Below are 19,604 nucleotides of genomic sequence, written 5' to 3'. Positions count from 1 at the left end.
CCCGAGAGTGGTCAATTTGCAAAAGATTCTACCGCTGGAATGCGGTGTTCTCGTGACGATTATCTTTTGGGTCAATTACAGGTCATGCTCACCAGGCCTCCGTTGAACCATACCGTTGCATTGATGACATATAAGCTGGAGACTGACGCTGTCAGCTGCAGCTTTCAAGTCCCCAACCAGTTCTCGCAGGCTCTGAGAGGTTTCTGCTATCAGCCAATGAGACTGACTGAGTTCGTTCAGTACCGTTTCTAAGCTTTTGAGCCCCGTTCAGCCTCTGCAAAGGGGTTTGCTCTCGATCGTTGTGACGATCACGCGCAAACGCACTGTTGCTATGTCTCGCGCCAATCTAGTGCCGTTTCTCATTGTGCTCCAAGTCGTCTGTTGCATGTTGCAAGGTTGGTGAACTCGCTTGGTTCAATGCAAGGTTTGGGTGAAATTATTGCTGAGAGTTGTCAAGAGTGTATATTGGTTCGTGCATTGTCATTATTGATGATTGATAGCTAAAGGAGATCATGTTGCGATGACGTGCAGTCGCGGAAGCGGCGACGTTCAACATCATCAATGGGTGCCAATTCACGGTGTGGGTAGGAGTGCAGCCCAACGCAAAACTGCCGGTGCTGGCCAACGGTGGTTTTGCTTGTGCCTCCGGTGACAAGGTAGCTGTGACTGCGCCACAGGGCTGGGGCGGGCGGTTCTGGGGACGCACAGGTAGAATTCGCTCCAATCTGTGCAGGAAGGTTTCTTTTTTCACGATTGAATTGGGTGCAGTGTTTTCATTCTCGAGAAGTCGCAAGTGATCCTACATTTTCTGTTTCCTGTGCTTATTATTTAAGAAAAATTATTTAAAATATTTTTGAAACTTTTCGTGGGAGTAGATTGCAAATTTGATGCAGCTGGGAAGGGCCTATGCGTAACTGGTGATTGCGGGAACGTTCTCCATTGTAACGGCGCCGGGGGCAACCCTCCTGCGTCCCTGGCAGAGATTACACTCAATGGATCCGGTGGACTGGACTTCTATGACATAAGCCTTGTAGATGGCTACAACCTGCCTATTTCAATGAAACCCATCGGTGGAACCGGTGAATGTGGTGCAACTGGATGTATCAGCGACTTAAACACCAAGTGCCCCGAAGCCCTTAAGGTAAAGCATTCTAAAATCGCCCTATTTCCCCTACAGGGCTCTCACTTCGTCATTTTTCCATTTCCAATTAGTCCTGTCTACAAGAAATTGCCTCCTTAGATGCATTTTCCGAAATTCTGATTGTGAATGTTTTGAACGTTATGTGCAGTTTTGGTCAGGGTTCAAAGTGGCTGGATGCAAGAGCGCCTGTGCGGCGTTCAATGAACCACAGTACTGCTGTACTGGCGCTTACAACACAGCCGCTACATGTCCTCCCACCCAGTATTCCAAGGCTTTCAAAGCCGCTTGTCCCACTGCGTACAGTTACGCATACGACGATGCCACCAGCACCTTCACTTGCAAAGCGCTGGTCTACGATATCACCTTCTGCCCTCCCGGAACCGCCTGATTCTAAACTTTGAAGGCATGCCAGGCACTTCAATATACGTTGAATTGATGCTTGTGGCAATCTGGCGCAGCGAATCGATAGCTCTACTCATGAAACTTCTTCAAATTGAGCAATGCGTTAGTCTAATCGGTATCAGTTATAGGTTTCCTTGTATGGAGTGGGACAAGTTTTGATTGGAGTGGGTGATTAAAAGTTGAGTTCAGGAGATCATCTGAAGCCTATTGCATGCATGTGGGAGAATTTTTAACGTACAAGTAGCACTGATGTAAAGAGTTGGTTCTGCTTTTCAGAAATGTGTTACTGTTTCGGTTTTGCATTAGCAACGTCGGTTAGCGGTCAAATTGTATGGTGACATCAGATACATTTCAGATCTGATTGTCAACGTTTTACAGCAAGCAGTAGTCGTTCGAATCTTCGCGAAGAAATTCTCGTAAGAGCATGGGTAATTTAATAAAACTTGAAAGTCTCATTTCTTCCTTGTCTCGAAACATTGTCGTAACCCAGTTGTAAGACTTGTCCAAATGCCTGTCAGGAAAAAAGTCTCTCGATTTGTGTTAAGAAGCTTCTTTTGAGCCCACTGACTGTCATCACTCATATCAGCTTCTAAGCATCACTTGTGCAGTATCAATACCGCACACGGAAAAGGTACCTCAGGATCCAGCAGTAGACAGAATTCTTCCAACCTGTGGCTGGCCGAAGCTTGGACCTTCTCCACTGGCAGGATACTCCCTTCGAAACCTGCACAACGGGCACAGGAGGTTTCGTTCGCAGCCGCATTATTCGGTGAATTCTGCTGCTCCTTCGTGAGCAGGTCTTTCTAATTAGTGTGTATAATAAGATTATACGCAAAACTTCATCCTTATGTACTACTTACACAGGACACCGTGGGACTACCGTGTAGATCTATTCGCTCCGACCCCCCGCACACACCTCCCCAGCCCCCCTTCCCGGTTTTCTGACAACTCCAATCCCGATCTCTAGGAATGTGACATGGAATTCACCGACGTTCACAGACACCGCATCTTCGAAGAGCATCCATGTCAGTGGGTTCTCGCTGTCAGTGAACGTGGGTTTGAGATGGGTACTAGGAGCATAGAATCACCAGTGTTTTTTACATGCGTTTTCTTTTTTCTTCTGACACAAAAACGGGGTATATCCAATGCATCATTAGAGTAGAAAAATTACAACAAATTACTTAACTCCTTGTACATTGAAACCAAGCTAAGAGTACCAAGAATGTGGAGTAACTACTAAGGCAAGTTTATTTACATTTTTGTGTAGAATCACATCACACCAAGGTATTCTAGAATTCCATTTAATGAATTTGTCACACCTAAAATCAGTTATATGTCTGGTCATCTAAGAGTTGTTCCATCTCTTGAGTGAAGAAGACTTGTGTAGCAGGTGTTACATAATTTTTTTTTATATAAGCCAAATAAACATAGTTTCTTTGATGAATTGGGGATTAAATCAAGTATCATTCCAATTAAATGAGAAGTCTTGTTCAAAGAGAGTTATCCATTTTTGTAATATTATATTAAAAGTAGAACTATTACTATAAAGTAGCTTTATATTAAGTTTGGCTAAATATGTTATGAATTCTTCACCAATAATTTAAGAGTACAATAAGAGATCAAGATCAATTTATTAATTGGACCATGGCAAAAAAAATGCCAAAAGCTCTGTTTCTTATTAGTTTTTTTTGGCACAACTCCAATAATTTTTAAGAGACTTTTAACTTTTTTTTTTTTTTTTTTTTTTTTCTTTGAGTCTTACTCACTTTAGAATTTTGTATCAAAGTAGAAGGTTTTAGATAGAATACGTACTCAAAAAAGTTTTATTTTTGTAATGTAAGATAAGATAAATCCAATTAGTTTCTTTTGTTTCAACATATTTTGAGAGAAGTTGGAATATCATGTCAAGAAGATGTTTAGGCTTTGATTTCTATAAATTAATGCAATTATTTGAATTTAGAAGGATCTTATTATATTAAAGTATTTTTTTAATATATTACAAATAAATATAAAAGAAATACAAATTGAAGCTACAAAATAGTAGAATGTCAAATATAGCCAGTGCTTTCTTTATAAAGAATAGAGATATGGGCTCTTTAAAGAGGTTTTTGATACAATGGAGATTGTTTAAATAAAAAATTCCCTCTTGATATTGATAAAAAAAATAAAAAATTAATGCTTTCACTATAAGAAATAGTTTTGTATGTCATAAAAAAAAGTTAAAGTATTGAATTATAGAAACTTCTACATATGTGACTAAAATTTTCTAATTGTGTTCTATATTTTTGACCTAGTATTTTGTTTATAATTTGAAGTAAGGGATTAGATTGGATTTGGTCTTTGTGAGTACCATAGATGATGTTAGCAATTTTTAGTGAAAGGTACAACATTGAAGGATGTCAATGCAATAAAAAGATTGAATAAAGATGCAAGAATAGAAACTAATAATAACTCATTGTAGTAATATTACAAATTTAAAATAGAAGCATTGATTAGATTTTATTTTTTTATTTTTTATTTTTAGAATTTAGATATTCCATAGTTAGTGTTGAAAATACAATGAGCTTATTTGTTTTGTCTTATTAGCATTTTAGCTATATAAAACTATGTAATTTTTTGTATTCAAATGAATAAATTAAAAAGCCTTAATTTATGGAAAAGTATGTCAACATTGAAATAGTTTTTTGAATCATTTTAGAAGAGATAATTCATGAAGTTGCAAGACATAAATATATTATTTTCTTGATTTTTTAAAGATATTATTAAATAGAAATGGTAGACACCAATAAATGTAAAAAAAAAAATTCAATGGAGTGGAGACCTTTCCAATTTAAAAGATTGTTATTTGGAGCCAAGAAGACACTAATGACTTTTCAACAAGGAATGGAATTAATATTTTGACCTTTCTTAAAGAAATTCTTTTTCAACGATGGAATGGTATATGATAATGCTATCAACCACATCTACTACTTACAAAGCATTTTGTAAGTATGTTGTATCCATGGTATCAGCCTTAATGATGATAAATGTATGTTCTTATTCTTTGCAAGAAAAATACTAGGTTTTATAAAATGTAAACAAAAAAATTATTTAATCCTCTCAAAATCAATGACATCCTAGTATGTAACTATTGCAAGATCAAAATAAGATACAATAGGTTTTTGGCATGATTCAATTCAATCACATCTACATTAAACATTTTGCACACATTACTATACCTATTAGTGTTCTAAATCAAACAAACTATGACTATCTAACTCACTAGACCATGGAGAGCAACAGGCTTTTGAAACTATCAAAAAAGCATATACCAATATACTAATACTATTAGCCTCTGATTGATTTTTATAATTTTGGGTCCATACATACATGTCTAATATTGCAATAACAGTCATACTTGTCCAAATTTCCATGGACAAGGTTGACCAATCAATGCCCTATGTAAGTTGATTATTGAATCATACAAAATGCAACTATTTGATTATTGAGCGAGAAGCAATTGCTATATGCATATATATTTATATTTAACTATATATATATATATATATATATATATATATATACATATAATTAAAAAAAATCCATTATTTATAAGATAATAAATTTTAATTTTTGGTGGATCATCAAAATTTGTTATATTTAGTAAATCAACAATTAATCACTAATCTTATTATGAGTGGGTAAAATTCATCCTTCAATTCAAATTAAAAGATGGTCGCAATTAAGAGTTGCTTGTAAGTGGTGGTATGAAGTGAAAGAAGCAAATAACAAGAACAAAAGAAGAACAAAAAATGAATAAATATAAAAAAGGTGAAATGAATGAAATCAAGCAATTATACATTCCAAAATTGGGTCGCAATTTTTTCATTGAGTTTTTACATAATAGAGAGTAATAATAAAAAGTAAATCATAGATATAGATAGATTCTTCCTAAAAATATACATTTTTTTATTATTATTTTATCTTTTCATTGTTAAAGTACCCATTTGTAGCATTCCATGGATATCTACTGAAGAGCCCATCATCCGTCCAATTCACCTACAATTCAACTGCAAAAGTTGAACAATGGGCATTCTAGATGTGATCTGAGTAACACAAGTGACCTGAACACTAGTTCCAGCATGCAATCAATGCGCCACAACTGTGAGTCAGCATGACTGCCAGTGCGAAGGCTGTAGGTTGTAAGCACACTCGCAAAAATATCATGAACACAGACATCGGCAGTTGAAGGGACGCACTTGAATGTGGCAGATGCCGCTGGCTGCGGCAGATGATGCTCACGTTTACAACTGATGTTAACAACCGTGCTGATTACAGACATGGTTTGATAGGCCCCTGTATAGAAAATAGCACCAATTGCTTCATGCAATTCGCAACGAGCTGTGGAATTCTCTCCTTTCCTCTTCGAACTAGTGAAATCGGCCATTGTTGCAGCTTCCAATCTGACTCGCTCTACCGACTTAATGGTCTACATTACACTATGCGCATTATTTCAAGCGGAGATTGAACCTAAATTTGGAGGAGAATCTCTAGTGGTACTCTGCTGTCGTCTGATTCAATTCGTCAAAGCTATGATAAGCTGCAAGTATGCACCGCAGTGTCAGTGTAAAGCACGTGTCTGGAAGTCAAGTTTAGGGGCAGCAGTTCACTTCATTGGCTACCATGGAATATGTACTCAATGTTGCCGAGCCTGCATGAAGAACGAGTTAGGAGAATATTACCAAAGTGCCGATTCATAGCACAAAGTTCTCAGTTGAAAGAAACATGAATGATTTGCAATCAATATTTCCAATTACCATGCACTTCATTCTAATTTCTGCTGACACCAACAAAAGCTCCCATTAGGATACGATCAATCTACATCTACAACCACATTTCAATTTTGCACTACCGTCATCTGCTTCATTCTTGTCAATTGTATGTCTTGTAAACAAAAAAGAAAAATCGAGGATGGAGGAATATCTCAACAATCGACATGGGTATCAGTGAAAAGTTCTTCTGCATCCTTGGATATTTGAAGAGGAAGGTGTCATGCATGTCATGCATTCCTTTACCTGACATTTGCCACAATCGCTAAAAACCTTCAACTGAACTGCCACATACCATGTGCTTTCAATGCTTGCAAACAAATAACGTGTGCTAACCACTATCAAAGATGAACCACTATCCTCAAACTGACCAGTGATCGCAAGTGCCTCAGCAATTGAAGGTTCATACTGGAGGCTACTCCCTTCAAATTCTACCTCAACTTCATCCGCTAATGCAGCTTCAAAAGAAAATGATCTGTTCCTACATCGACTTATTGTTGTTGGCATTCTGGTGGCTGTTCACCACTTTGTTGCTGGCTACCAGACGTCTTACGTGCATTACCCTGACGGAACGCACAATATAAGCATAAGATTCGAAAATTGACATGCCAAAGAGTTACCTAAAGTAGAGAAGATTACGCAAGATGAGGTATAACAGCAAGTAGTTCAACAAGATTTTAGATAGAAAAATATACCTTCGCCTAAGGAACTAAACGCTGCAAAACGAATCAATTAAAAAACGTTAATAAGGATAATACAATATAAATTCAGGTTATTTCATATCAAAAGTCAAATTTACAAAATAGGTGAAATCTGAAGGTATACCGGCAAATAACAACAGAATCAGAGCCAAGATTCGAATAGGTATCATATAGAACCTAGTCATTCAACATTGAAAGAAGAAAAACTTCATACATCAAGACACGTGCAAAAGTAAGGCAAGCATTCTGGAGTTAGTTTAAAGTATCCATAAAAGCCCAAAGAATGAAACTTCTTATGAATAAAGTTGCGGCCTCGTACTTCCTCATCGTCGTCCTCCTCATCGTCATCTTCGTCTTCATCCTCATCTTCATCATCACCTTCTTCATCATCGTCATTATCCTCATAATCCTCTCCATCCAAAGCCTCTCCGGTAAACCAGGAAACAACATTAGGTATAATCTTTTCTTTAATTGTTGATCTACAGCAAGGCAGCACTCTTCACATGTCAAGATCGAGTCCACAACATGGAACACTAAGTGGAGTATGGTGAAAGAGAAAGATATGCGACGGAGTTCTTACCGACTAAAAGCATTCAAGAAAATGTATTTCCAACACTCTTAAGTTGGGCTTAAATCAATCCAATATGCGCCAACAACTTGAAAACATAAATTTCTAAAATCCTGTTTCAGAATACAGGTAGACATCCCAATATATAAGATTTACGCCCCCAATGTCGTAGTCATTCAAGACCGAGTCTTGAAGTTGCCCCGCCTGGATTAAGAATTGGTGAGATACCAGTCATTAATTTCGTGACAATTGTACACTATAGGGTCTTATGCATCTAAATCTACCAAGCACCCATGTATGTATCACGTGATGATTGTACGATACATATTCTACAGGAAGAACAAGAACAAGAAGCCAGTAGAGATGCATATGAGGAAGTAAAATAACAAGAAAAAGCTGCTACCACCTCTTGATCAATGACATCATCCTCCGGCAGCAGTCGGGGTGGACTGAAGAAGTTGAAAAAACTTTCACACTGTTCAGTCTTTGCAACGGGCTTCGTGTTCTTAGCCCCTTTCTTCGCTTTCTTCTTCATCACCTTCTCAGTCAAGTTCTTGCCGACGTTCCATTCAATAGCCTTCCTAATAAACATGCATTAACAGATCAGAGAATCATTTTTCAAAGTTTTAAACTTAAAAGATAAAAACCATTTTTCAGGTTGAGATCAACGTGCAAGTACAACTCTTGAAAATAAGGTAAGTAGCCTTCGTTTTGACTTTCCAGTAATATCACTTTCATCTTGCTATAATGCCTACACCCACTTTTACGCACAAAGCTACCACCACCATGCTGAGTACCATATTCTAATCAAGAGGAGGTCTTTAAAATTGATTTACGAGGAACGAGTAGCAGGGAGAACCATAAGGTTGCTTTCTCTCAGACTAAATTAATTTCAAGTCATTAAATTGACGCTCAGATATCAAATGTGAATATCTCCAAAGATCTATTTACAAAGGTGGAAACCCAATTATAAGGCCTCAAACATCTTCTTACAGTTCTCATCGACAGAGTTGGAAACAGCGATGCTAAAGCAGCTGTTTCTAACCACAATCCAATAATTACAAGAAGCTAAGAAGCTACTACTGTCGCATGTCTCAAGGACAAGCGTCAATCTAGAAGTATATCTGAAGATGAGTGTTGAATTTCAGCAAAGAATATTCAACCAACAGCCTTCTCTAAGATTGGCTTGTAATCATCAATCATGTGGTATGCTTTGCTGAGCTGCCAGACGCCATGATATAACAATTTGTTAAACAGTATGCAACTTCTAAATATTAGATATGATCAGTCCCCCAAAATACACAGAATTGAAGCAGCATCCTGCGTAATTACAAGATGCTTTCAGACCTGACGATAAGATGCAAAAATAAAACATAACTGTAAGGGAGGGGATAGCAACAGGCTGAAATTTTGTCTTGAATCGTGCCCTTTAATCATCACAATTGTGAGTAGAACATACCAAAGTATTTTTGAAATAAGGATTTGTATCAAAAAAAAAAAAAAAAGGTAAAGCCTAAATCCCTTGAACAGCCCTGACACATAATAGTTGGTGCATTTAATGTCCTTAATATACTTCAAGGCATCTTCATCTCGTTCGGTAATCTGAGAGCATAATTTGGTTAGTACAAGTACCATCTTTTCCGTTCTACGCACAAGAATGTAATTAACCTCAGTTTGAATTCAAATAAATATAAATAAATTTTACTTTCGTGTGAATGTTTATGTTTAGAAAGGTTTACCTGCATGCCAACGATTTCGTTATTCATTGCTGTTAGCCAAAACTCGGGCACTCGACTGCAACACAGACTATTAAAACGTTGTACAATATGAGATACTCGGGTATCAATAATTACTCTTAATGATGGCATTCTGTGCAAAGTCGCTGCTCATCATAGTCAGCACAAAAGCATCATGTGCACCACCCAAATTGACGAACACATCACGAAAGACGAAAAGGAGGCCCTAACTTCGACCCTAATACTCCACAAGGGTTATTCGAGGGTAATGACACTACGAAGCATTATACCTTCTCGTCCTCTTCCATGGGCTCTTCAGCATCGGGAACTGCACTCTTCGAAACCTCAACCTCCACGTCGCCATTTACGATTTTCGATCTCTAACACAGCAAGAGAAAGTCCGTAAAGATTTTATGCAACACTGAAGAGAAATCAAACTATGGCCCGACATGCACTTCAGAACACTTTTGAATATTCCACGCGATCTCATTACGTCTGAAAAATGACCTACATACCTCCTCATACAATTTCTGGCATTTGGCTTCAAGAGCGGCTCTCTCCTTCTTGAACTTTGCTTCGAGCTCATCGTGTTCAGCCTGTAACCCATAAAATAAATTCATCCAGATGTCGTCATAATCTAGACAAAAGTCATTTTTTTACTGTTTGCGTTTCAGGTCCAATGTAGATTCCCAGAGTGATGCAGATCAAGGGACAAACCTATTCGAATCAAGCACATAAAAAATGCTTTTATCGTGCGGTGACCAACCACACCATCTAAAAGACAAGCTATCCACTGTGAAAAGCCGAAAGGACCTTACCTGCAGCCCTTCGAGAACTATCACGCGTCTCTTCGGCTTCGGAGGAAGTTTTTCCAAAAAGCCAGATGGATTTCCAGCTAGTGATTGTAGCTTCTCCTGATTGATTAGATTCTACCATTCAATTCAGAACTGTGTCTGAACCAAAGAATAAGACAATGAAAACACATAACAACGACCTTGTAAACATCGTCGCCACTTCAGATATTAACACGAATTGTCACTAGTGTAAGTTCATGTCAAAACTTGAAGAAAAAACACTTCCTATGACAAGAAAGCCCCAGAACTTTATAGATACTAAGATAATACGAAAATAGGATCAACACGAAAGATTACAGAGAAAAGCCGAATGAGAGCATATCAATGAAGGAAGAACAAGAGAACACACCTTCAGGACGTTCACCCGAGTTTCGCGATCTACATCACTCAGAGCTGAAATTTTGACAAACACGGTGGATATGAGTGATTTGTGAATACACAAGATCCCTTTGCCTGATGCTCACGAAATCCATAACAAGTCACTGTTGCAGTACCCCCAACTTTACTCAGAAGGAAATGGTTGGAAATAAATATCTAGTTTGACACGTTCTAAAAGGATTCATCCCGCTGTAGACTCATGTCCAGTTATATCACACAGGAATTCACGTTTTCTTGAATAACTAACGAAACTCGTTTGCCACGAAATTTTGGCAAGCTCACGCGCTGCAGAATAATCCGTACCTTTCAAACTTACACAATTACTGTTATATGACTGGGATAATTCAGACATGAAAAATCCGACCCTGATGCGCGAGAGGTGCGATAAGGCAAGAACAACGTCTTCTCAAGTGAAACATGGGCATCTTCACTCATATAAAAGAAGGGATACGCAATAAAAATATATACAATTGCAGAAAGGAATACGTTTCTTCACTAGATACACAATAGATTATACGTACAAGCCAAACCTAATCAAGTCGAACAAAGCTGCATATAGATATTACCCAAGCTAGCTGCATCAAAAGCAACATAAAGTAGCGTGGAAAAGACAATGTGGGAGCTCAGAACAAGAGAAAATCCTGCCTCATCGTTAAACTAAGTCGGGCCAGCATCCCGGCAGCTACTGTATTTCTTCATAAGACGAATACAGAAAGTCCCGAAAGACCAAGGCTGCAAATTCCTGGCAAACCTAACCCTTCGACTAAAACGACTCCTACATAACTCGAAAACAGTCACTTCAACCAGAGAAAATAGCGTCACTCCTACCAATCCTTAAGAAGGAAATTACAACATTCATGAACCACGATGCGTAGGGGTCACTTGTTGGTTCAAGGCAGTGAACTCACCAACTGTATCCGTTTCACCTACAGCGGAACCATCCGACACCAAGCTACCAGAGTAACACAGCCACGAAATCATGAGGGATCCCCCAGATCCCGCCAACAGAGCATCATTGTACACGAAAATGGATCCAAAACATCAGAAGGAATGAAGAAAACCACAGAAGAATCCACAGACGAGATCACCCTCTTCCAAAATTGTCCCTGAACGCAGGCGGAGGCCATGAAAAACTGACACTGCGTGGAGATGGATTCAGGATCGGGTGACGGAGCACCAAGTTGGAGGCGGAGTCGACCAATTCTAGTCTGTATCTGCCCGCTCTCTTTTTACTATTTTCTACATGCTAGTAATGGAAAAATCTTTGACCGGAGACAGCAAAATGGCTGCAGATCATGGAATAAGAACGATAAAAGCATGTTGGCTTTTTCGTGTAGGTGGTGTAGCCACTTATAGAGGTAAATGATTTACTTTGTTTGTAGAATTAAATACTGCTCAAAGCTGTCTAATTATGCTGCGAGATGCCTTCCTTGGAGCCAATCTTGCTCTCTTTATTCACATCCAACAATTTTTACAATCACGGAGGATACATTTAAACTACTGATTATGTTGCTGAAACCAAAAGCAATTTGTACACTTAAAAAAACTCTTAAACTTTACCAGTTTCTGCAGATGCACAAGTTTCAATAAAATTTAACTCTGAGCCAAGCAAGTGCTACAGTTCAAGTTTTTTAGGCTTCCGAATGAAATTGAGGTCTACTCACATCAAGAGATGGATGTCAGAGATTAAGAAAAGGATATTCCCAAACATGATTTTTGGAACAGACTTCAGTGGTGCTTGAAACAGGTAGAAAACAGAGCCATTTGTTGTCGTTTTTTTGGATCTGGTCTTTTGTGCGATGGACAAATTTTGGGTTTAACAATGAGAAGCCAAAAGGTGCACAGTGTCAAGTCCTCGAAGCACCAGTTGGACTACAGAAGCACCCAGAAAGAGGGACTTTCCGTCAATGAAGACAATGCAGACCCGGATCCCTGCTACCAGTCTAAAAGCCTTGCGGGATTCGAGCTCTCACTTGCGGACATGGTGCCCTACCATTGGTGCCGCTTACAATTGTCATAAACCACTAGGGCCATACTGAAATCTAGACAGCCGACCAGGACAGAGCAAGCAGAATAAGTGATGCAGTAAAAAAGAAGCATTGCATTGCATTGTCAAATCCCGCATGAACAATCAGCTTGCAGCCTGCAGGTTGACGCAAAAGTCACGAATTGAAAGCGGGGTCGGAAACAGGACATGAACTCATAATTGGTATTTACACACAAGGGAATTACTCGGCATTGTGACAGACAGACCGAGGAGAGGTGTAACTAGGAAAAGTTTACTAGCAAAACCGTGCGCTTCGACTGCCAGGCATTTGATCTCAGAAGCCGTGATGTGCCGTGAAGCATCTGCTTTGTCTTCTCCTATTCGCGAAATAACGAAGTGGATTGAGAAACACTCGGTGGGTCCGTGTCACCTCTCGACAGCTTCTCATTGCTGCTTCTGGGTTGCGTAGAGCTCATCGATTTGAGTCTGCAGTTGCAAATAGAAGCACATGGATTAGCTAGATATGGAAAATTAGTGCATAACTCATTACTTTATGAAGAAGAGAGGAGACTGCGTGCGCACCTTGTAGTACTGTAGCAACTGCGATCTCTTGAGCTTGAAGGTTGGGGTGACCAGATCACGCTCCATGTCAAATGGCAGGGGCTCTAGAACCACGCCTCGGATGACCTCAAAGCCCTTAACCTACCCCATCAAGAGGTTATCACAAGCAAAACCTTCACTTGAATGATGCAATTGTGGTTCACCATTGACGATCACCGGAGACCTCAGAGCAAGCACAAAACTCTTCCCTAATTATCCAGTGGAAAGGAAAATATTCCAAGTCTTCATTGATCTTGTAAACTCATACATTGACTTGTGCTTATTATCAGTTACCTTCTTTGCCTTTCCGGTCGCATTCAATGCTGCCATAATGTGTGCATGAGTTTTTGGATCTCGACAGATTCGAGCAAAGTCTCCCATCAAACCATTGTTTTTTGCCCACTCCTCAACTTTTGGTTGATTGGGAACGCAAACAGCCACCAGTGTCGACTCCAAGCTGTTTCCGTAGACCCAGATCTGCATAAGCTCAAGTGCATCTGACAATTGAAGGTTGCATGGGATGGGAAAAGTATGAAACAGAAAACTGCCACCGCTGTTTTCACCGTGAGTTTGCAAAACTAGGACTGAATGACGGACCAAATCATAACATTGCAATTAAAGCCCAAAGAAGAGATAAGCTCGTACACCTGATAGATTTTGTTGCTAGCCCCTAGATAAATGCACGACACTAGTACCTGATCCACAAGTTCACATTGACCATAAATGCTTTCAAGGTTCTCGACTGCAACGTATTCTCCTTGTGACAATTTAAAAATGTTTTTCTTCCTGTCGATAATCTTCATGGCACCATCCTCTTGCCATTCTCCAACATCACCTGCAGTACTATGGTCAAAATCAGCACTACATCATCAGCACTACGCTACGGATCTAGCTTGTTACCTGAAATACTCAAAGAGAAAAACTTCTAGAGGGGGATACAATCACACACAGAAAATAGAGAACTGTTGCAGAGTATGGGTCTTCGATTCAAATGAACTAAAACTGAATCACTGGCAGATGTATGACGAGCCCATGTGAGAGGGGACTGTACCAGTAGAGAACCAGCCATCGACAAGGACTTCGTCGGTGAGGTCTGGCCGTTTGTAGTAGCCAGAGAACAGTGTCTTGCTCCTGATGCAAATCTCTCCCCTTGCAGGTTTGCCAAGAGCATCATAACCCATCTCAGGTACCGACACTAGTCGAACCTCGATATTGGGGAGGGGAGGTCCCACAGTTCCATGCATGCTGATAACGTCTGGCACTTGAATGAAGGTTGCCGCGCACGACTCTGTCAACCCTGAGGATTGAACAAACATGATCCGTTGCGATTCATCGTGTATATCCGGAGGTTTAGCAATCTGTCTCGTGTTCAGTACTTTAGGCACAAGTTACAGAAGAAAGGATAAGCATCCATAGACTGGCTTGTGCTCTGTTGAGTGCAAATTCTCAAAAAAAGAGAGAACGATTAAGGTGTGTACCGTAGCCCTGAACAACTGGGGCACAAGTGACAACCCGCAAAAACTCCTCCAAGTGAGAAGGAAGTGGTGCAGCCCCAGATATAACGCACTTGACATTTCCTCCAAATGCCATTTTGACCTGGATTGTATTAACCTCGAAACGTCATGGACAAGTAGTAGTGGTAGAAAATAGTTCTGAAGTAGCGAAGCGAACAAAGTGAGACAGATGATTGACACACTGAGAGTGAGACTCGGAAATGATGACGGGCAACATGAACAACTAACCTTGTTAAATATGATCTTGTCCAATATTGGGGCAGCTTTATCATGCTTAAAACCATTGTAAAGAGACTTTAGCTTCCTAGAATATGTCAATGCAATGTAGGATACGGGTCAGTCCTGTGAAATCAGGAAACCCAACTTATGATGGTAGCATATATCTGAAAGTGACCACATATCGAAACGATTTACAAGCTTTAAGTAATGCAAAAAGGGGTGTCTAGGCGTGATACATATCGAAAGCGTAATGGAACATCATCCTCTTGGCTCCACCGCCAGCATTAATCCTTCCAAATATTCCTGTTTAGATCCAAACAGATTTGTGTTAAGTTTGCAAACAATGACCAATAGAAGCCTCAGCTGTCGATATGCTACTGGAGGCGGTGAGCTGGGTAACGCACCAGCATGAATCCGATTATAGACGCGAGGAACTGCGACGAATAGTGTTGGCTTCAGCACAGCTAGATCTTCCGTGATCTTCTTGACATCCTGATGACCACACCGCAAGATAAATAGATTGCTTATCGTCCGACCGTTCAGGTCTAAGAAACAATGAGTTCATTTATCTCCAAAATCAAGAGGCTTCGATTTAGCAGAATCACACCCAGTTCTTCATTTCAAGAGATAATTTCCGTTCATTTTGGAAAAGAAAGCAGAGGAGATGTTATTAGTAAAAATAATAATTCTGTATGAGAACAATTAGACTGCTACTTCAGTTGAATAAAAGTCCTTCCTGCACTTCAAGATGTATTGATTAACCAGGAGATGAGGAAAAACAGTCTACAACATACCCCTTGCCAGTAGCCAATTGAAGCTCCAAGAAAAACAAATAACTCTTCAGTAAGACGATCAAAAATATGAGCCAGAGGAAGAAAGGAATAGTATACATCCTTTTCGGTTTGCTGCAAATATCAAGAACCAAACACGATTACCTCGGTCACAGAGGAACAAATTTAAATCCCATTTGTGCATTCCAGAAGTAAAAACATGTAAAGAATGAAACGTCAGAAGAATTTAGAACTCTTCAGTGGTTTACAAGGTTTCAGAAAATACTCTCTTAACGCGAAGATTCAAGACGAAAGCTTCACTCCATTGGAGTAAAACAAAAAGCATACAATCTGTTCGAACATCAAACTACTAAACTTCGTATTTACCTGCTGACCCCTCTCTCGAAGGAAGTGATCATAACCGATGATGGCGCACAAAATGTTCGCATGGCTTAAGAGTACTCCCTTGGGTTCACCAGTTGTGCCACTAGTGTACATAATTGTGGAAATATCTGATGTTGTTGGAGGTGTTAAGTCTGTTGGGTTATTCTTTCCCTGAAAATCACCCATTTCACAAAGAGCTGCTACATTCAGAAATGTAGAATTCCACGTCTTAAATATCATAAAATTACTAATATGTTATCAAAGGATTAAGGACGATGAATTGGGTAACATGAAACCTACTAGCTTCAAAAATTCATCCCACGACAGAAGAGCTGCTCCTGAGGCCTCAGCTTTGCTCCTCTGTGCAGCGGAGCATGTTGAAAAGCTCACAATTTCTGAACATGCAAATAGCAGTTGAATAAAACGAGGGAGTGAACAGAGACAACACCATATCCTATAATAGATAGGATTACGTAGAAAATTCTAGACTGGTTTGGCGTTTCAGAGTCTCTTGGTCTTTTGGAATATATCTCAGCAATTTCAAGCACCTCAAAGGGAAATGATCGGACACATTTCTGCAAAATGGACGAAGCTGCCGGACTACGAAGCTTCATCAACAACTTCATTCAATGAGACAGAAAGAGTTGTCATACTTTTCAATAATTTCGTGCACTTAGGAAGAGTAGCGAGAATCTGCAGCAACAGCAATAAACAACCCTTATTAACACACACACACACAACAAAGCAAGACATCCAGAAGAGAATTTGTGTTAAAGCATGGGATTTGGTATGTATTACATTTCATCTCCTGAATTAGACTTACTAAATCAAGCTTCGTATCCTGCACAAAAGCAATTGAAACTTCCGCGTGGTTGATGATGTATTCCACAGCCTCATTTCCTGCCAATGAGCATAAATTACCGAAAAAATTACACGTGAACAAGAACCAGCTGCAAAGCAACACAACATAGCTTGAATCATTTCGACAATAGCGTCAATCTCTGATAACCAATCAAGGCCGAATTGGCTGTCCACGTGAACGGAACCAGGAAATGAGGCAAGATGCATCACCCAAAGTCTCATAGAGAGGGACACAGAGCATGCTCTGAGCGTTACATGCCTACCAAAATCCAACATCCAAATGAATCAGTTCCACAAGCAAGAACATCTAAAACCTCAAGCTAGGTAGAAAAAGGAGCACTAGAAATAACTCAAACGTTACAAAATAGCTAACCCAGTAGTTTTGTTACTTCCAAGTTCTACAGCACATTAGTGACAAGAATGTGAAACAGCAAAATGCCAGCAAGGCATGAAAACTTGCGGCACAATCAACGAAGGAGCACAAACCTCCATGGCCATAAACCATTCACTGCAATTTGCGCCATAAATTCCTACTTTGCTTTTCTGCATATGGAACACTTGCTTTTCAGGGGAATCAGCTCAATAAGTGTAATAGAAAATAAAATAAATTAAATCCGTAATCAAATTTTACTTTCAAAAACATCTTAAAAACACGTGTATACGTAGTTTACATCAAATCAACAAAATTATACACATAAAAAGGTTGTGATTAAATAAGAAACAATTCAATTGACCCTGAAAGCTGATCACTTATGATAAGCTATCTTGCTCAGATCATAGACGCAATTCATAGTACTCTTATTAGTTCAAAATGCTTCGGAATACAGGGGAAGCGGCCCACGTAGCAACAGAACTAACCGGCTGCACACCGACATAGCGAATAGCGGCACCCAAATTTATCACAATGTTGTAAACCTCCTCGTAGGTAAGCCACACGTAGTCTCCAGCCTGCCAGAAAAAAAATAGTATAATTAGCTCAGAACTCACTGAAGAATTCCAACCATTAAACAGGCTCAATCCTTACATGATAGCTAAATGAGTTGGACTTAGGCACTTACCGAACCATTGACCATTTCACGACGTCCAAGCATTTTCTTGTCGGGGTATATCTCTTTAGATTTACTGCATACACAAGTTCCAGTAATGAAGACGTAGGCAGATATCTGCTCTTGCTGTAGGATGCGGCCATTTGCATACTTAGACGATCAACTAAAAAGTTACCCACCGAAACCATATGCATGTGTACAGCATCGAAATCCGACCAGATCTCTGAAGGAGGCAGACAGAACTCCACCATCGCGGAAAGCCAAACAAGTAGGACTGTTTATGAAATGTTGTTTTTCAAAGAAAGGTTGGAATTATAAATAAGCAACTAAATAAAATAAAAACTAGATGCTTAAACCAGCTTCAACGTTTATTAACATCACAAAGCAGAGGGGATTCTGGCATATCACCCATGACAACTAATCAGGATCCACTTGAACGGAAAAGTCCAGAACACGTCTTCATTACTGGAACTTGTGTATGCAGTAAATGCCAACAACAGTTGAAGCTCGTTACTTTCACTTGATTTCAAACAATTGGGGATAAACTGGAATCACACTCTAGGTACTTCAATTTTCACAGCAGATACACACGCCTCGAACTTCATAGTACAATTAATGCGACCTCTAAAAAGATTCAAGAACTGCTCCATGAAAATCACACAAACAAGCGATCATCCCACCGAAACAAGCTCTAGATGACGTGAGAATGCATTGCATTGACAGTAGCCTTCACAAATGTCCAAACAACAATTGCGCTGCACAGAGGGAGAGAGCGAAAGACTTACACGAAACTATCCCAAGTTGATTGCATTCCTTCATGCAGATCATCCAGGCCATCTTGAGAATAGATGCTCTTGTACACAGCTCCTTTGGATAGTTCTCCTTCACCTCTGCCTGGCTGACCTTCCTCAACCATTACAACAAATGACTTCTGATCACCACGGTTCGTCATTGTGGGCCAAAAAACTCAAACTCGTCCTCTCGACGTGGAGCACCCACCTCGTCAAAACTCTATAACAACAACAACAAGTGAAGAACTCGCAGGACTCGAGCGTCCTCGACGTCTTTGCTCCGCAAGTCCTGCCAAGCTTCACAAATTGCGAAGCATGTCGACAAGCTCGACATCGAGAGCAGCAACTCAGCCTCGCCGAACTCTCTCACTCAACTGTCAAGCATTTATAATTTGGGTGATTGGTTTTTTGGTATTGTTCGTATTGGCATGTATTGGTATGTACCAGTATAATTGCACTACATAGTTGGTGTGAGTGTGGGAGTGGCCTCAACATCTGCCTCAATAATGTATTTTATTACTAGCCTGGTAGAAAGCACATGAATTGTCAACAAAACTGTTCTGCATGGTGGACTGAAGGTCTATATCCTCACCTACACAAACAAAGCTGATCTGCTGCTGTTGATGTTGCTCTTGCTGATCCCACTGCTAACTCTCTTGCATCTTTTCTCCTCTTCTCTTCCTTGTGATTTAATAGTGGGAGACGCCTTTATGGTTCAATTACAACATCACAATCTTTCTTTATGGGTTTTCTTTTCTCTTTTTTATTCTTTTGTGGCAATCCAAAATAAGGACTTAAAGTATGTAAAATTAATATTTGTTTTGTCCAAGTAGCTTTAGTTGGT

The 19,604-nt window shown here is 39.6% G+C and overlaps 3 protein-coding genes across 18 annotated transcripts; 1 reads left to right on the top strand and 2 right to left on the bottom strand.

Annotated features, from left to right (window-relative positions):
• Positions 1-234: 234 nt before the first annotated feature.
• Positions 235-2,017, top strand: LOC112284103 (pathogenesis-related thaumatin-like protein 3.5). The gene is made up of 4 exons (XM_024523647.3): positions 235-395; positions 532-708; positions 876-1,141; positions 1,290-2,017. Exons 1-4 carry the CDS (start codon positions 332-334, stop codon positions 1,527-1,529), a joined length of 747 nt encoding a protein of 248 aa, XP_024379415.1. The 5' UTR covers positions 235-331; the 3' UTR covers positions 1,530-2,017.
• A 4,508-nt stretch (positions 2,018-6,525) lies between these two features.
• LOC112284104 (nucleosome assembly protein 1;3) lies at positions 6,526-11,826 on the bottom strand. 14 transcript variants are annotated; one of them, XM_090251146.1, is made up of 11 exons: positions 11,497-11,820; positions 10,560-10,603; positions 10,175-10,270; positions 9,872-9,952; positions 9,647-9,736; positions 9,360-9,426; positions 8,027-8,197; positions 7,633-7,824; positions 7,372-7,531; positions 7,047-7,067; positions 6,526-6,914 (listed from the first exon to the last, which is right to left on the bottom strand). In XM_090251146.1, the coding sequence occupies exons 1-6, from the start codon at positions 11,567-11,569 to the stop codon at positions 9,379-9,381; spliced, it is 432 nt and encodes a 143-aa protein (XP_090107272.1). In that variant the 5' UTR covers positions 11,570-11,820; the 3' UTR covers positions 6,526-6,914; positions 7,047-7,067; positions 7,372-7,531; positions 7,633-7,824; positions 8,027-8,197; positions 9,360-9,378. The 14 variants fall into 14 exon arrangements, with proteins under 14 accessions (XP_090107272.1, XP_024379421.1, XP_024379424.1 ...); XM_024523653.3 differs by lacking the exon at positions 9,360-9,426 and having other exon boundaries at positions 7,633-7,733; positions 11,497-11,826; XM_024523656.3 differs by having other exon boundaries at positions 7,372-7,733; positions 8,027-9,222.
• Positions 11,827-12,378: 552 nt separating this feature from the next.
• On the bottom strand, positions 12,379-19,306 carry LOC112284102 (long chain acyl-CoA synthetase 4). 3 transcript variants are annotated; one of them, XM_024523645.3, is made up of 19 exons: positions 18,755-19,278; positions 17,982-18,045; positions 17,782-17,871; positions 17,410-17,466; positions 17,134-17,182; positions 16,886-16,962; positions 16,716-16,755; positions 16,363-16,457; positions 16,066-16,233; positions 15,703-15,813; positions 15,313-15,400; positions 15,145-15,211; positions 14,918-14,993; positions 14,654-14,771; positions 14,227-14,550; positions 13,871-14,010; positions 13,470-13,652; positions 13,158-13,277; positions 12,379-13,061 (listed from the first exon to the last, which is right to left on the bottom strand). In XM_024523645.3, the coding sequence occupies exons 1-19, from the start codon at positions 18,919-18,921 to the stop codon at positions 13,020-13,022; spliced, it is 2,076 nt and encodes a 691-aa protein (XP_024379413.1). In that variant the 5' UTR covers positions 18,922-19,278; the 3' UTR covers positions 12,379-13,019. The 3 variants fall into 3 exon arrangements, 2 of the variants coding, with proteins under 2 accessions (XP_024379413.1, XP_073391065.1); XM_073534964.2 differs by having other exon boundaries at positions 14,227-14,472; positions 18,755-19,265; XR_016503288.1 differs by lacking the exon at positions 12,379-13,061 and having other exon boundaries at positions 13,470-13,632; positions 18,755-19,306.
• Positions 19,307-19,604: the final 298 nt, after the last annotated feature.

The sequence above is a fragment of the Physcomitrium patens genome, chromosome 6 (assembly GCF_059467195.1).
Source record: "Physcomitrium patens ecotype Gransden chromosome 6, ASM5946719v1, whole genome shotgun sequence".
NCBI lineage: Eukaryota > Viridiplantae > Streptophyta > Bryopsida > Funariales > Funariaceae > Physcomitrium > Physcomitrium patens.
Note: the sequence above shows the minus strand (reverse complement) of the source record. Positions and strands in the feature narration are given on the sequence as shown.

Coding starts and splice junctions, on each gene's coding strand:
- LOC112284104 (XM_024523648.3), bottom strand. CDS start 11,569: ATGATTTCGTGGCTGTGTTACTCTGGTAGCTTGGTGTCGGATGGTTCC. Junction 10,271..10,559: donor CTCGGGTGAACGTCCTGAAG/GTGTGTTCTCTT, acceptor CTAATCAATCAG/GAGAAGCTACAATCACTAGC. Junction 8,198..9,646: donor CCATGGAAGAGGACGAGAAG/GTATAATGCTTC, acceptor TTTATTAGGAAG/GCTATTGAATGGAACGTCGG.
- LOC112284103 (XM_024523647.3), top strand. CDS start 332: ATGTCTCGCGCCAATCTAGTGCCGTTTCTCATTGTGCTCCAAGTCGTC. Junction 709..875: donor GCGGTTCTGGGGACGCACAG/GTAGAATTCGCT, acceptor TCGTGGGAGTAG/ATTGCAAATTTGATGCAGCT. Junction 1,142..1,289: donor AGTGCCCCGAAGCCCTTAAG/GTAAAGCATTCT, acceptor CGTTATGTGCAG/TTTTGGTCAGGGTTCAAAGT.
- LOC112284102 (XM_024523645.3), bottom strand. CDS start 18,921: ATGACGAACCGTGGTGATCAGAAGTCATTTGTTGTAATGGTTGAGGAA. Junction 17,872..17,981: donor GTGAAATGGTCAATGGTTCG/GTAAGTGCCTAA, acceptor TTTTTCTGGCAG/GCTGGAGACTACGTGTGGCT. Junction 13,278..13,469: donor CGACCGGAAAGGCAAAGAAG/GTAACTGATAAT, acceptor TTGATGGGGTAG/GTTAAGGGCTTTGAGGTCAT.